This window comes from Phlebotomus papatasi, chromosome 2 (genome assembly GCF_024763615.1).
Source record: "Phlebotomus papatasi isolate M1 chromosome 2, Ppap_2.1, whole genome shotgun sequence".
In the NCBI taxonomy this organism is placed as follows: domain Eukaryota; kingdom Metazoa; phylum Arthropoda; class Insecta; order Diptera; family Psychodidae; genus Phlebotomus; species Phlebotomus papatasi.
Genome location: NC_077223.1, coordinates 34,365,928 through 34,381,350, shown reverse-complemented (window position 1 = coordinate 34,381,350; position 15,423 = coordinate 34,365,928). Strand labels below are relative to the sequence as shown.

Genomic DNA, 15,423 nt, shown 5'->3' with positions numbered 1-15,423 from the left:
CCAAGAGTTTTTAAAAATGGTTCAATCAGAACAAAATTGGTTTTCTGGAATGGCCAAGACGGTCTAAGGACCTCAATCCTATTGAATTTAAAGGATAAGCTTGACCACAAGATAAATCTCTCGAATGAACATTAAATACAATCACTTTAGAATAGTGTCAAATGCTGATTTCCTTAATGATCCTTCCGTTGTCAAGCGCTCATTTTTTCGAAAAGTTATTTAACTAAGTACTAATTAATCCAAATTTAATTTTCAAATAGAATTCGTAAGTTATTAATAGCAGTAGAAGTCGAAAATTATCACTTCTTATAGGGTGTGCTATTTATATTGTCCTCTTAATATGTGTCATTTCAAGAACTTTTTGATCGTACTAAATTTCTTGATAGAACTTTCAAATGTTTTCTTCATATTCAAAATGTATTTATATACAAGTTTATTTATTATTATTATTTTTATCATTTAAAAATAATTTTTCGAAAAACAAAGCATATATTACAGTGTCCGAAACTGTGCTATTTATCTTGTTGCCACTGTAATTCTAAAGTAGAAAACTTCAAATTATTAGAAATGTAGAATACGGGTTGTTATGGCCTAATGTATATTCTGTGAAAAATAGAGACCTCTAGCGGCGAAAACAATACTTATTTGACGTAAGGTAATTATTTGAACATTTCTATATTAAAATTATTTCAATGAATTGGAATACACAAAAATGCTAAAGCTAAAATAGTGGTCTTTGTGGAGCTGATTTTATTATTTTGGCCGCCACTGTATTACTCAAGGAATAACACTTAAACTCTTTCTAGAGCTCTCTGCTCAGTCTTCAAACCTTCATCAGTGATAAGTCTTTAAATGATTTCTGTAAAGCTTGTTCATTTTTTGTCAAGATTATTTAGGGCATTTGGAGATTATTGGGGTTCCTTTACAATAATTTTCACAATTTTTTTGGATCTTTCAATAATCTAGGAGCTAGTCTTTCTGGCATCTTGTATTACCATCGAGATAATTAATTTTTATACAATATCGTTTTTTAGGAAAACCATGAATATCTCGAGTTCGGGTATTCTGGAAAGTTGGGAGACTTTGTCGGATTTTTTAATCAGGAAAGATATAATTCATTGAAAGACTCTTTTGTAATAGAATCTCAGCAAATCAGGGCATTCATAAAATTCTACGGAAATTGAAATTGCCAAAGGGTTAAGGACCTTCTTGTCCCTGTTGCGAGAATTTCGTAGAATTCCTTTACAAAAAGCAAATAAATGCGACTTTTCTGTTGTCATGGAGATGTCTTTAGAAGAAAAAAAAAGAGAAAAGAATGGGACTTACTTGGAGACTTAATACTCTCATTGCTGCCGGATTTCCTGTGGCTGCCGTGGTGATGAAGGTGATTGACCGATGGTGGCATTTCATCCTCTGGGCTGTGGTACTTCCGGGTGTGAAGTGGTGGAGTATGTGGCGAGGCTATTAAGGTATCCGGACGCTTCTTCACACTCTCAGGGCAGTGCCTGTCCGAATATCCACTCTGCCGGCTGTCGGATCTCAGTGGGGGCGTCGATGGGGAAATAGGACTTGCTTCCCGGACAACTGGAGGTGTGTGAGGCTGCCTCACCATCTCCACAGCTTCCTCCTCATCCTCCTCCTCGTTGGCTTTGAGGGGCGGCGTGAGACTGTCCACATCCAGCACCGAATCATTCTCCGAGATACTCTCTACACTGCTCACGGATTTGTGGCGTGCTCGTTTTTTCCTCTTTTTCGTCTTCTTGGTCTTCTTGTGCTTTTTCTCTTTTTTGGAGCGCTTCCTTGGACGATCATCATCATCAAATTCTTCCGCCAGTGTTGGCGATGACACCACATGCTGAATCTTCCCATGGACATACTCCGGTGAACGCTTGGAGCGCCTGGAGAGGGATGATGTGGAAGATGAACCAATAGGTGAACCGATAATCACTCTTCTAGTCGTGGTCTCGGGCAGATGACTGATGGCTGGCTTAATCACCACCTCACGCTTGTACGTGGATGTGGACATGAAGGAACCCCTCAGTTCGCTAGGTTCCAGCCTCTTGCTGCTGGAATTTGTGCTCTGGGCAAAGCTGAATGCCCCATCGGATTCATCCGTCTGGATTTCACCAGCTTCTGGAGCGGAAAAATCCTCCGAACTAACATCTGAGTACTCCACAATCCGTGAGACATTGGCTTGACTGGTACTCGTGTCATTGCCATTCTTATCCTCCTGCATCTCATCGCGCGAACGATGGCGTTTCTTTGACTTCTTCCCGCTCTTCTTGGACTTCTTACGCTGGTGCCTCATGCTACGATCACGATCCATGATACCTCACAAGGGGCCTAAGCTGAGGGATGGGGAATGAATGCAGAGAGGGAACTTGAGTTGTGTGGAGGCTCACTAACACATTCCCGGAACACGGAAACAGGCTGAAAAGCACAAAAACCAACCGTTTACTAACGAATCACTGTCCTTTCGTCATCCTCCCTTGGCAAAAAATCCAAAAAATCCCCGCAAAACACAATAATTGAAGCTTTCCAAAACATTCCCGGACACACAAAAAGTGAGGTTATGTGTACAAGGGACGATTTTTCAGCCAAAAAACACACTTTTTGCACACTTTCTCTCACAATTTTCCCTCCCTGAACTTCCCTGGATCCTCCTTCATTGCAAAGCACATCAAATTCAGGGAAAACACCCTCAATATAGAAGAAAAATTCATGATTCACAGAAGCCCCCATTTCCCAGCCCATGGAAACGTCAAAAGGTGGAAAAATTTCTCATGCAAACGAAAAAAAGAGCAACTCACCCATTTTCTGGAGCACATCCACACTGATATTCCTTAATAATTAACCAAATAACTCACATTGTTCACAGAAAAAACTTTAATCAAACATTTTATACTTGAATGAGAAAACTTGTTTTACAATATATTACTTTGATCCGCAATTTCTCAACTATTTCTCCGTCTTCTTAATCATTCAGCACGATTTCCATCCAAATATCCTTTCAATGGGTACTCGGACATTGATTTAGATTTATTTTCCTTTACGCAATTTCCATTAAATCATTTTATTTCATCGCGAGGTCTCGCATAGAAAATTTGTTCCAAAATGACCGAACAGGAACACCATCAGCGCCTCTTGCCGTCAAATCACCCAAACACCAACTTCCGCCACTGAACAGCGACATCTACCACTGGCCACAAGACTAGGGACTTTTTGAATATTCATAATTTCATCTTTATTCAACCATCAATTGATTGATGTACAATTCGTATGGAATTTTATTAGTCTGCCCATCGACAGCAATAGCCATCATCTCATCCAATTCATCCTGACTGAAGGGCTCACCCTCCTCCATCATCAGCTTACCCAGATAGTCACGCGGAATGAAGCCTTTTGCTTCGGGATCGAGCATCTGGAAGGCTTTGAGGAGTTTCTCCGGAGCTGCTGGTTCCATTCGACGCTCCAGGAGCAACTGGTGAACATGTGGAAGGAACTTGGCCAAATGCACAGTCCCATTGGAATCCTCAAACTCCGTGGCAGAGATTATCTCATTAATTTCATTCTCAGATGGAACGCATCCTGCAAATTTCGCAACTTTCTAAAAGGGGCTTCTCAATAACAAATTATTAGTATATTATTTTTACTTTAATAATTGGGTCGTATTCGTTTAGTCAGGGGGGAAGTGGGGCACATTTGATTTGAGAAAGCTTTAAAATTATGCTTGTTTTCTCCTATTTTTAAATAAAACTGGACCTTATCATGATATAATTGTTTACTTTCTACCGTCTACCTAGGGGAAGGTTTTGAAGGTTCGTACACACGGCTCTTCGTTATCCGGCACTTCGTTATCCGGGTGACAGCTGCCAAACACTGGCGGTTGATGTATTCAAAACGATTTTTTACGAAGCATGCAGTTTGTCCAGAGTGAATTAATGTGTTATTTTCATTTTTTTCAAAGTTTTTGACACACAATCGTGCTACAAAATGAAACATAAACGTACCACAAAGAAAATTCTGTTGTTTTTCGACAGAAAACAAATTCCCACAAAAGAAAATATAAAAAACGTTGACCAGATTCGAAAAACCGAAATGTCATTTTGTCCCCACGTCAGCCGGATAACGAAGAGTCGAGTGTATTAAAAAAGGAGTCCAAGATTTAAGATTTTTTACTGAATGCCACACACACCGAATCAATTATAGCACTATATCAAAAAAAATCTATTACTGATTGGGTTCATAATTTCTGCCTCACAAAATTCCTGGAAGTCCTTGGATTTTCCTCTACAGGAAAATGAAAATATAGCGGCATTTTTTACGAAGGTGCCCTGATTAACTCAGCTTCGTACCACTTTTTCCCACCTCTGTAGGCCTCATTTTCCCCGAAAACATTACACCGGACACAAAAATTTGGGCATCACTACTTAGATGGAACTTTCATCTACTTGTTTTCACCATTTGTAGGAGGTATCACGCATTAAAAAATCAATTTTAAGCTATTTTTCTAACACATGTTTTTTGACACTCGGAAAACCATTTTTTCCCTGCATTCTGACAGTCAATTACGAGCTTGGTTAGGTATGATTCTCTCATAATCATACCTAATGTAATCCTCAGATTTTCTCTAACACATCCAATGGGTCTTACAGAACATATTTCGGACGTAACTGATTTCAAAAATGACCAGCCACCAATTTAAAGTGAAATGTGAGAAGTACCACTCTAAAACAAGGAAAATTGAGTGAGAAATACTCAAAATACATCGAAGTGACAATTAAAGAATCACATCTACCATAAGCAGTCTAGTTTCATCACTGCATAAATCAGAAAGTAGTCGTCTCGAGTCTGTCTTATAGAACATTTTTTGAACATCAGTGATTCTTAGAATTACCAGTGATTAATTTAAAGTAAAATGTGAAAAATTCCGCTTGAAAACAAAGCAAATTGGATGGAAAATTCTCAAAACGCACCGCATGGGCAATGAAAGAATCACAACCACCATAAGCAGATTCAGGCTTAATGTTTAATTTGACAGAAGTGAAATAAAAACATCTGATGAAGTCTCATTTTGATAGAGAAGTGCGTGTTTTCCTTTGAAATTTTAGTGAAAATTATTTAATATCCCAATTTTCTTGTGAATTTATTCAGTGGAGTCTCTGATGTGTCAAATATCCAGAGCGGCATGCACAGTGTGACACAAAAGAGTGAGGAATTCTCAAATTCGATGGTCAGTAATTTTGACAGATGTTTTTACGAAGCTGTAAAATTCAATTTTCCCGAGCTGCAAGGATGGTAATTTTTATGAATCTTCCTCCACCCACAAAAACGACCCCCTTCAAGCAAAAGATTTTCACGGTAAATATTAACCCTAATAAACCCTTTAAAACTTGGAATAGTTGCTTTTTCGAAAAGACACTTGCAGTGTGCAAAAATGCATAAAATATTACACATCAAAATTAAGAATTTAGGCACATTTTTTTATTTTTGCCTTTTGGACCCAGGTAAAAAGGCCTAGGCTTCCAAGTTTGTCAGGAAATGTAAGATGTAGTACTAGCTTTTAGATTATATGTCCATGGATGAAATTCATTTAGTAACTTGGAAAAAAAATCAACTTTTACGAAGCTGCAACATTACGAAGGTGCAAAACCTTCCCCTACATTTGAAAAAACTTTGTTTTTCAAGTTTGGATATTCTTGTTAAATGAAGCAAAAATGTTCAAATTTTCCCTGATTTTTCTTAGTTATGATGTTATTTTGCATTATTAAGAGTTTTTTTTATGGAATTGAAGTTAAATATTGGTATGTAAACTTGACATAAGTATGTAGATGAACAAAAAGTCGTTGCATTGCAAACACTGTACCGCCCGAATTTCTCTCTAATTCGGATGACATTTTGGTCCCAAATGCCTGAATTTGAGAGAGTCTACTGTATATTCAAATATTGCGCATTTAAGGGTCAAATAGAACGATTTTAAATAGAAAATCAAAAGTACCTGAGTGGAATAAAATAATAATAATAAATAGAAAATCCAGCACTGAGAGAATTCCAAAAAAGTTAAAATAACATTCCGGAAATGTTAATTTTACCCTGCATTATTGATCCGAAATCAGTGTAAATATTATGATTTTTAGGTATATTATGGGTTAACCCTTTAAGGACGATTGGAACACCGGTGTCCCATAAAGAAAATAATTTTTCCTGACTATCTAAAGTTATTTTTTCCTTATATTTGTACATAATTGCAATATAGAAGGTTGAAGGAATCTAGGATATTTTTTGGAACTCTCCAGCTATTTGCTATGTAGTAAATTTTTAAGCTAAAAAATGACGAATTTTTAAATTATCATAAGAAAATTAATTTTAGATATTTTTTATACTTCCAATTTTTTTAAGCAAAATCGTTTTGCGAAAAGAAACTACAATACTCAAACATAATATTTTTCATTAGATTGAAAATTATCATTCATTAGTATTGTCAGAAAAATTACATAAATTTTTAGGCTATTTTTGTCCCTATCGTTCATAGAGACAAAAAATACACAATGTTGGCTTTTCGAAGGCCAGATATAAGACCCTTTACTAGTTTTGTACATTGGTTTCATTTTTATTGCTGATTTTCGGTCCGCAAAAACTGTCGCGTCGTTAAAGGGTTAAAGTTACCCTTTTACATGTTAATTTTACACTTAAAAAGGTGTAAAATTAACATTAAAAAATGTTGATATATTTTTTTACACCTAAAATGTTAAAGTTACGAGGAAAAAAAGTTAATCGCACCCCCTTAATTTTCTCAGTGAGGAAATTTTGAACTTTTTGGGCACACACAATATTACAAAAAGGAGTTTTTTTGCTATTTATTATCCCCTAAAATTTTTTAAACTCACCCAAAAATCTGAGAATTGTGCCTATTTCCCTTACATCAACCACTTTGCTTCCATGGTGATCGAAGATGAGAAAAGCATCAGCAATCTTCCTCTCCAGATCATTTGTAATATTCACTGAAATTATTCAATCTAATTAGCATTATAGAAAAATTAAATAAAGTGACCAACTCCAAAAATTACCCGGAATATCAGCTTCTTCCATTTTGCTGGATAATAAAATAAATCTATCGACAAAACATTCTGAGCAAAGTTGCGATTTAGGAAACAAAAAGATTAAGAACAAATTTGATCGATATTCCAGCAATAATTTTATTCACTGCAATATTCTTTCTCCACTATAAAGCACCAGTCTATTCTATATGTAAAAAATATGCTTCTTGCGAGAAATAAAGGTGGAGTTATTTATAATGCTTATAAAAAATATGCGACTACAGAGTTGATAATTGTTACTTTTTGCAGATTTTTTTTCTTCTCCATTCAATCAAAAAATTAACTTTTTTTTCTGCTTACTTAACAAATTCTTTCATGAAATATCTCGTATCATTTTTATCACATTCATTTTTCAATTGTTTTTTCATCTAACACACTAACAATATTCCTTGTAATTCTTTTATTTTTCATCTCACACCAAATTCAACTCACTTTCCCCACCATCGTCTCGCCATTTCACTAAACATCTTAAATTAATAATAAAATCCCTTAAACTGAGATAGAAATTACCTAAGCGATACATTTACATGCTTTTTCATCTACTTTAATGCCTTATCATTAAAGTTACGTGTAAAAAGTCAAAACACTTGTTGTCATGGTTCAATAGGTGCGTTTTTTTTCTTGCTTGTTCATCTGGTGTAAATTGCGCATAGTATAAAAATTTATATAATAAATATAATTTTTATTGTATAAATTGTTTAATATAAAAAAAAACACTTGAGAAAAGAAATATCAAGAGGTGCTCTTCAATTCTCAGCGAAAAAAATTGAGAATTCTTCATTTTAGAGTCTGGCAAAATCTTTATCAAAAAGTTTTTGTTGCATTTTGTAAAAAAAAAATTCTTTGTCTTTTCATCCAAGGCCCCATCGTTGAAATATTGGAGAGTTATAATATTGATTTTGGAATGGATTTTGCACATTTTTTTTTTTTCAAAGGAATTTTTCTTCCATTCTTCTTCCCCCTCCAGAGAATACCAATTAGCCACAATTTACACATCCATCTCTTCCATTGTCCGAGACAGACGATGACTATCGATCCTCCGACGTTGACTGCGCCTCACAGCATCTGCCCTTCTGTATGGTTCACTCTTGAGGCCCAGCAGAATGTCCTCCAGAGCCCCATTGTACACTTCATCCTGCTGCAGGAGTTTCTTCTCGCGCACAGCATTTGTCTTACTTTTCAACTCATTTATTACCGCCTCCTGTTTTGTCAAGAGACACATCATAATTCGTCCATCTTCTACTTCATTAGCCCACAAGAAAATTGCAACATACACAAGATTCAGTCACACTGTGCAACAAACTTTCTCAAGCAAAATCTATTTGTTTTCTATTCTTGCGGGAGTTTCTTCTCTTAAATGGTTCTTTACAAAAAAAATCTACTTCAAAAAGGGAAGTGAAAAGGCTTCTACAAAGTCGGAAAAGTACAGGACAGGGAAAGAAAATCACACACTAAGTAAGTAAATTCATAGAAAAGTAAATTAATTAGAATACTTAATGGTGCTATTCCAATTTCAATGAAAAATATATTTTTAGCACTTTACTGTTCTCAAGTGATTCTACATAATCGATTTTTCTTTGCATTGGTTTCTGTCGCGACTCTCTTTGGTGGTTTTACAACAGACCGAGGACTGGAGAAAATAGTAGAGACAGCAACCAATACAAAAAAAAGTTGATAATGCAGAAGTAATTGAGAACAGTAGAATAGGGTAAATTAAGCTAATTCAAAACCTGCTCCAAATGGAAATTTTTCGCTACTCCAAATGGAAACGTCATTGTTTTCATGATAACTACAGTACTAAATTATTATATTTATATATTTTCTACGACACAGTTTCATTATTTAGTTAATTTTGCTCCAAGTAAAACGAAAATCCATTCATATTCACATATTTTAATTTGTTAATTTAGAAGAAAAATTAAAAGTGTACCGTTTCACCATCAAATTTTTCATCGATCGACCATGTTTTCAAATGAAAAACACAATGAGGTGTGACTGTTGTTTATTCGTTTTGTTTAACATTTATGTCATATTTCTGGCTAATTTTAGTTAAATAAATTGCTAATCTTTATTGTTAACGGTACGTGAAGTTTTCAAATGAAATAATTACATATTTCGTGAACAAAAAGGGTTTCTTTTCTGAAGCGTCTGCAATTGCTTCAATAGGACACTCTGGAAATATGATTTTTTGGAGAGATTTTCTTAGTGTCTCAGATGGGAGAGAAGAAAAGACACGGAATAAGAACAAATCCTGCACTCAAGAGCAACACAACAAAGTTTTGGAAGCCTTTCGTCGCGGTTTCAGTTACACTGTTTATCTCCAATTAGAAATATTCTCTTGTCTCCATTTGGATTAATTTGTTTCCAATAGAAGCATTTTACGCTCGAGTAGTTTTTTTGTATTTAAGAAATTTTCAAATTATATCTAAAGAATTTTCATCAAACAGTAACATTCTAGAAGAGTCAAGGAGCAAATTTATGTAATTCTCTTCAGAAAAAATTGAACTTAATGTGTTGAATCTTCTGTCAAAGTCAAAGCGTCTGGAAATGGTTTTGAATTAGGACATTTACCCTACTAAAAAAAATCATGTTCATTTTTCATTAGAATATCATCATTAGCCAGAATACGTAATTGAGCCATTCCAATGAAAAATTAACATATTTTTAAGCATTATACTGTTCTCAAGTGCTTCTATATAATCGACCTGTAACGTCTATTTGGTGGTTTTACAACACAGGGACTGTATAAAGTAATTGAGACAAGAGCCAACACAAGAAAAAGTGATAATGTAAAAGCGTTTGAGAACAGTAAAATGTTTAAAAAAAAACATATTCATTTTTCATTAGAATATCAGCATTAACCAAATACTTAATGATGCTATTCCAATGAAAAATGAACATGCTTTTTTTAGTACAAAACTGTTCTCAAATACTTCTGCATAATTTACTTTTCTTTGTGTTATTTCCTTTCACGATTATTTAGTGGTTTTATAACACAGCGGGGACTAGAGAAAATACTCAAGACAGGAACTAATGCAAAGAAAAGTCGATAATACAGAAGCACTTGAGAACAGTAAGTTGCTTTAAAAAACTGTTCAGGAGAATGATTTCCCTTTTTAATTTTTTATAAAAAATAGCACCATAACTTCCATATTTGTACATTAAAATTGTATGCAATAAAATTAAAAAAAAACTAATTACTGATGTGGATCAATTCAGATTTGATACACATTTCTAGAACTTTTAAATAAAACTAATATTGACCAAGTCAATTAAGAAATAAATACTCTAGAAGTCTTTGACTCTAAACATGAAAGTCCATAAAATGGAATGACTTAAACTAGCTCAAAAGTTGCGTAGTAGTTTACAACAAGTCCAGATAGCCAAGTTGCTAATCCAACGAGTCCAACCAAAGATATTCAAAAATGAAGAAATAATAATGTGAGCACATTATTATAACTTATAGAGGAACTAGTGCTATTCCTTAGCGAGATTTTGACCAGTTCGACTTTATTTACCACGACCATTTTTTTTTCAAGACAAAACTTGTTTTGTCGTTTTTTTTTGAAAAGTTAAAACTGCTAATTTACTGATGAAAAATATTTCTAAATCTGCCTTAATATTTAAAAAAAATAATTTTGGATAAAAAACTGCGTTTTTTATTCTTTCGGATTTTTTTTCAATTTCTTTGTCTATAACGATCACATACTTGAAAAAAACATACCACACCTCTGAACTTTTTTTACGATAATATAACTCATTAGCTCTGTTTACTAGAATTACTGGAGACAGGATGTTCATATTTTAAAACGAACTCATTATAAATTAAGAAAAGATTATTGTTAAAAGAAAAAAATCTGTTAAGAAGCAAGGAGCAACGATCGTTGAATTTGCATTCTTTACATTTAATCATTACAAATACATTTATTTATATGTAAATCTAAGGAAAGAATTTGTCACCCAAAATTCAAGTCAGGCAAGAGAATAAAGGAAAAGATTATCATAATCGACGCGATGCTAAATATTCTGTGCATAATTTTGTACACAAACTTTACATATTTTCCACGAAGCAGATTTTTTATACGTGATTAGAGGACCAAAGTACCTAATAAAAAGAGATGGCAAAGCGTCTTAGCTTAAAATTTAAAGGTCTTAAAATTTCTTATCCGACTATATCAGTTCCAATCGGTGTTAAATTGATCAAGCAATCGTAATTGATTTATTTTCCATACTGTTCTTTTTATTTTTGTGCGTAAGCTTTTCATTAATGTCAAAAACAATCCAACCTGCATACTTCTTAACCAATTTTCTAGTTCAGAATTGTTTTCTAATTTTCGCATCAATTTTATCGGTAATAAACCGATATACACAAAATATCACGCGAGAAATAATTCATGGAGAGATCTATCTCGTGAGTTCGAGCGTTTTGCAAAGGTAGGACGCTTTACCATCTCTTTTTATTCGAGTTTTATTTCTAATTATGAATTTCTCGCTAGTCCTCTACACATTGGGAACACATTTCATCAAAAATAGCATTTTTGAAAGAACTTTTACGTTTCCACCTGCAGCAGTGTAGAAGATTTCTTTCAAAAAGCAATTTTTAACGAAAATGGCTCTAAATGTGTAGACGCCCAAAGTCCTCAACACTTTGGAAGTAATTTTAGTCGAAAAATTGCTTTTTGACAGAAATCGCCTGATAGGGAGTAAACGTCAAAATTCTGTCAAAAAGACAATTAGCTTTTCTGATTCATAGACAAAAATGTCACACAAAATTTTAAAAGACCATCAATCGATTTTTTTGTAAAAATCAATTATGATTTGTTTCTTTAAGGTCTCTACATTTTGGAAGCAATTTTCGTTAAAAATTGCATTTTTTAAGGAAATCGTCAGCACAGGAAAACGTCAAAATTCTGTCAAAAATGCAATTTTTGACAGAAACTGTTCCCAATGTGTAGAGGCCTTTGCAGACAGAGCAATAAAATGCCTAGATTTTTGACACCTTAGAATGCCTATTACACTTACAGTGGGTGTCAATAGTTTGTTGCCTAATGGCCTCTAATGGGAGCAATTTTTGTCAAAAATTGCTTTTTGAAGGAAATTCCCTGCAGCGTTGTAGGGTGAAACGTCAAATTTTCGTCAAAAACGCAATTTTTGACGAAAATTGCTTCCAATGTGTAGACGCCTTAATGCATGTTTGAGAAATAAAGTGAAAAAAATAATAGAAAATAATACTTTTCTAATTTTTTTTTGCAAATGAGTTCCGTGTAATCCGTAGATATTATTTATATTTTTCAAAAAAATAATTTTTTTTTTCATATCAAAAATAATTGTTTTCTAAAAGTTGGTCATTTTTGAAAAATCAAAAGGTTGCCTCATTTAAAAAACTAATTTAAAATGGTCAAAACATGTAACCAACTTAATGTAAACCGATTACATTTTAAGCTTATGTCATTTGAGAGGCAAATGGTGGATTTGTACATTTTTAAGGTTTACGGATTACAGGGAGCACATTTGCAAAAAGAAAAATTTAGAAAAGTATTTTTTCTATCATTTTTTTCACTTGTTTTCTCAAACATGCATTAGGCAACAAACTATTGACACTCACTGTATATTGTATACAATGACCTTGAATTATCCCTTCAAACGATTTTTCAAGGTCACTGTATAATCACTTCTAGAAAGTTTATTTTGCGACCGATCAGGGCAAGTAGGGATTCATTTGAAAGGTCTTACGATCCAGGATGAGAAGTATGTACAAATTTCAACTGGGTAATGGAAAACCCGGTAAAAAGCCAATAAATATTACTTAAAAAAAATGACAAAATGCGGAAAGCTCAAACTCACGAGCATGATCCATTTTCTATTTCATTCTGTTAACAAACTTTCTGCATCGAAACAACTAATGTGCAAAAAATTTTCAGGATAAAGCCCATTAGAGTTACGAGTTTGAGTATTTCGCAAAGCAAAGACGCAGTTAAACCGGTTGATTTTTTTTCTGTCTTAAGTAAACGAATAGAAATCAAATAAAATTAAATTTGATCCGCCTTCGTATCTTTAATACAGAATTACCGGAAATTTTATGTTTGCATCTCCCTTTCTAAACCATTTGAAGAGAAGAAACTCAATAAAATATCAGAAAAAAACAAACATTGCTGGAATGTGCATAAAAATTCCACATTGAATTGCTTTAGCAAAGCATAAAGAAGATGTTGCAAAGTGCTACTGTATCAGTGTATATACTTCCATTTGCCATTTTACACCCATTTTAGCACAAGAAAACATTGAAATTAAACTGTTTTTTTTTTTTTAATAAACATATTCTCGTGAAATTATTTTCTCTATCTGTGTTTAAATGTAATTAGAGATAGAAGCAATTAAATTAAAATGTATACACAACATTGAGAAATAAAAATTATTTACCATAAAAGAAGTGCAAAAAAATGTTTCTATTCTCTCTGCACAGAAAAACATGTAAATAATATTTAAAAAAAAATGGAAGAAAAAATCCATCCACCAATTTGAAGCGTTTTATTAAACACTTAGGTATATTTTTTTAATAAAATGTGAAAAAATGTCTAAAATTGTTCTAAAAAATTCTATTTACAATTGTTTATCGTGAAAAGGAAAAACAAAGCTAAACTTAAACCACAGGAATTAACACAAAAAGCCATCTAAAAGAGAATCTTGTAGGCAGGGATGTTTGTATAATGTAACTTTAACCATTACTTGAGGAATATGAGAGAAAGGAATTACTGTCTTTTTTTTGTTGTTGTTCTTGAACATGAGGAGAGAGTGAAGATGAGTGATAAAACACTTGGACGAGATTTCGTTAACAAAAAAAACCACATGCTACAAATCTAACGTTATGCTGTGCAGAAAATTAGAGGATGATCTTGATAGACGTATTTCAGGGCGTACCTGTTGCTTCTTCTGATTGTTGATTTTATTGCGTAGGACGACCTCTTCATTCTCCTTCTTGCTAGCCGCCAGAGCTGCTGCCTGTTCCAATCGTCTCCGTTGCTCATTCTCTTGATCTGCCGTCTATTTAAACATCAAAAAATTACCTTTAAAACTACAACAAAGAACACTTTAAAAAAAAGATGTACCTTAAATGCCCTGACAAAACGTACAAGCAACGAGAAGAAAGTATTGGCATCTGTACTCCTTGAAGATTCCCCAAAAAATTCAACACATTCCTTAAAGGAATCCTGAGCACTCTTTGCATCAATCTTAATCTTCTTCAATTTCTCCTCTGAATTATTGAGAAAATCCCTAAGAACATGATTATGTGGTCCCTTTCCACGCAATTCAGCTTCCTTCCTCACCGCTTCCATTCCCTTTTCCAGCTCATGAACATCCGTTATGACATTCTCCAGCGACACCTGAGCCGCTTTGTCAATGCAAAAGAGTTCAGTGTCAAAATTGAGCAAATCCAGAAATGATTGTCGCATCGTAGCCACAATATAGTGCAAAAGGCATGTCCTCTTATCTGTGGATTTTGTGTCTAACAGTGTATCGAGACTCTGAAGTTTGAATCCATACGCAGGACCACGTTTACTGCTATTCATGTAATTCCCAAAAGCCAGAATAATCTCCAAAACTGCCTTTAACTTCTTTGAACTCTTCACTGAACTCGATGCATTAATAATCGCATAGATTTGCTGAAAATTTCCCAAAAGATTCTTTTATACTACTTTACGCAAACTATCTCTATGAAATATTACTTAAAATATTTATTTTAAATTTGATTTTTGATCTTTTTTGATAATTTCAAAACCTTTGAAAATTCAGCATTTTACAGAATGGTGGGCCAAATTCGTAAAAATCTGGTTTTATACGATAAGGCATTAAGACATGGTTTTCTGACCAATGGTTTACCCCATTTCCAAAGAGCTTGAATTCTAAATCAACAAATTAATATTGAAATTCTATTTCAAAATCAGTTCCAAGAAATATTTTGTAAAAATTTTCGTCAAATAAAGAATTTTGAAGCAAACGTGTGTGTGTATGTACACAGTAAAAAATTGTGTGAGAAATAAAGTTGTGTATTTGAAAAGTTGTGTAAATTCACAAGCAATATGGTTGTAAATTGTAAAATTACTATCATAGTGGTGGTACGATACTAACATAATGCTAGTAAAATTATGTATTGTGTAAGAAAATTTGTGTATTGGAAAATTTGTGTGAGAACTGTCAAAATTCCATTGTTTACTATTGCAATTTTTCTAAGATTTCAGATAGATTTTGCATTTTTAACTGCCTAATTGTCTTCTGGAATCATTCATTGGATTCTTAAAATGTGCCTCAGTCGTGAAAAATTAGGAAT

General features: G+C 33.6%; 3 protein-coding genes across 4 annotated transcripts in view; all 3 read right to left on the bottom strand.

Annotated features, from left to right (window-relative positions):
* The window catches only part of LOC129803593 (cyclin-dependent kinase 12), a 32,585-nt gene extending 29,410 nt beyond the window's left edge, over positions 1-3,175 (bottom strand). Inside the window, exons 1-2 of one of the 2 annotated variants that reach the window (XM_055850284.1) lie at positions 2,811-3,175; positions 1,327-2,430 (exon numbers count right to left, since the gene is read on the bottom strand). In XM_055850284.1, coding sequence (XP_055706259.1) covers positions 1,327-2,326 — 1,000 coding nt within the window. In that variant the 5' untranslated portion in view covers positions 2,327-2,430; positions 2,811-3,175. The remainder of the gene's footprint in view (positions 1-1,326; positions 2,431-2,810) is intronic. The other variant, XM_055850283.1, reaches the window with a different exon arrangement.
* Positions 3,176-3,244: 69 nt separating this feature from the next.
* Positions 3,245-7,101, bottom strand: LOC129800925 (dynein regulatory complex protein 8). Its single transcript, XM_055845669.1, has 3 exons — positions 7,068-7,101; positions 6,888-7,001; positions 3,245-3,588 (listed from the first exon to the last, which is right to left on the bottom strand). The coding sequence occupies exons 1-3, from the start codon at positions 7,087-7,089 to the stop codon at positions 3,245-3,247; spliced, it is 480 nt and encodes a 159-aa protein (XP_055701644.1). The 5' UTR covers positions 7,090-7,101.
* Positions 7,102-7,171: 70 nt separating this feature from the next.
* LOC129803594 (formin-like protein) overlaps positions 7,172-15,423 on the bottom strand; it is a 48,782-nt gene continuing 40,530 nt past the window's right edge. Inside the window, exons 8-10 of the mRNA XM_055850285.1 lie at positions 14,204-14,758; positions 14,016-14,138; positions 7,172-8,298 (exon numbers count right to left, since the gene is read on the bottom strand). Coding sequence (XP_055706260.1) covers positions 8,086-8,298; positions 14,016-14,138; positions 14,204-14,758 — 891 coding nt within the window. The 3' untranslated portion in view covers positions 7,172-8,085. The remainder of the gene's footprint in view (positions 8,299-14,015; positions 14,139-14,203; positions 14,759-15,423) is intronic.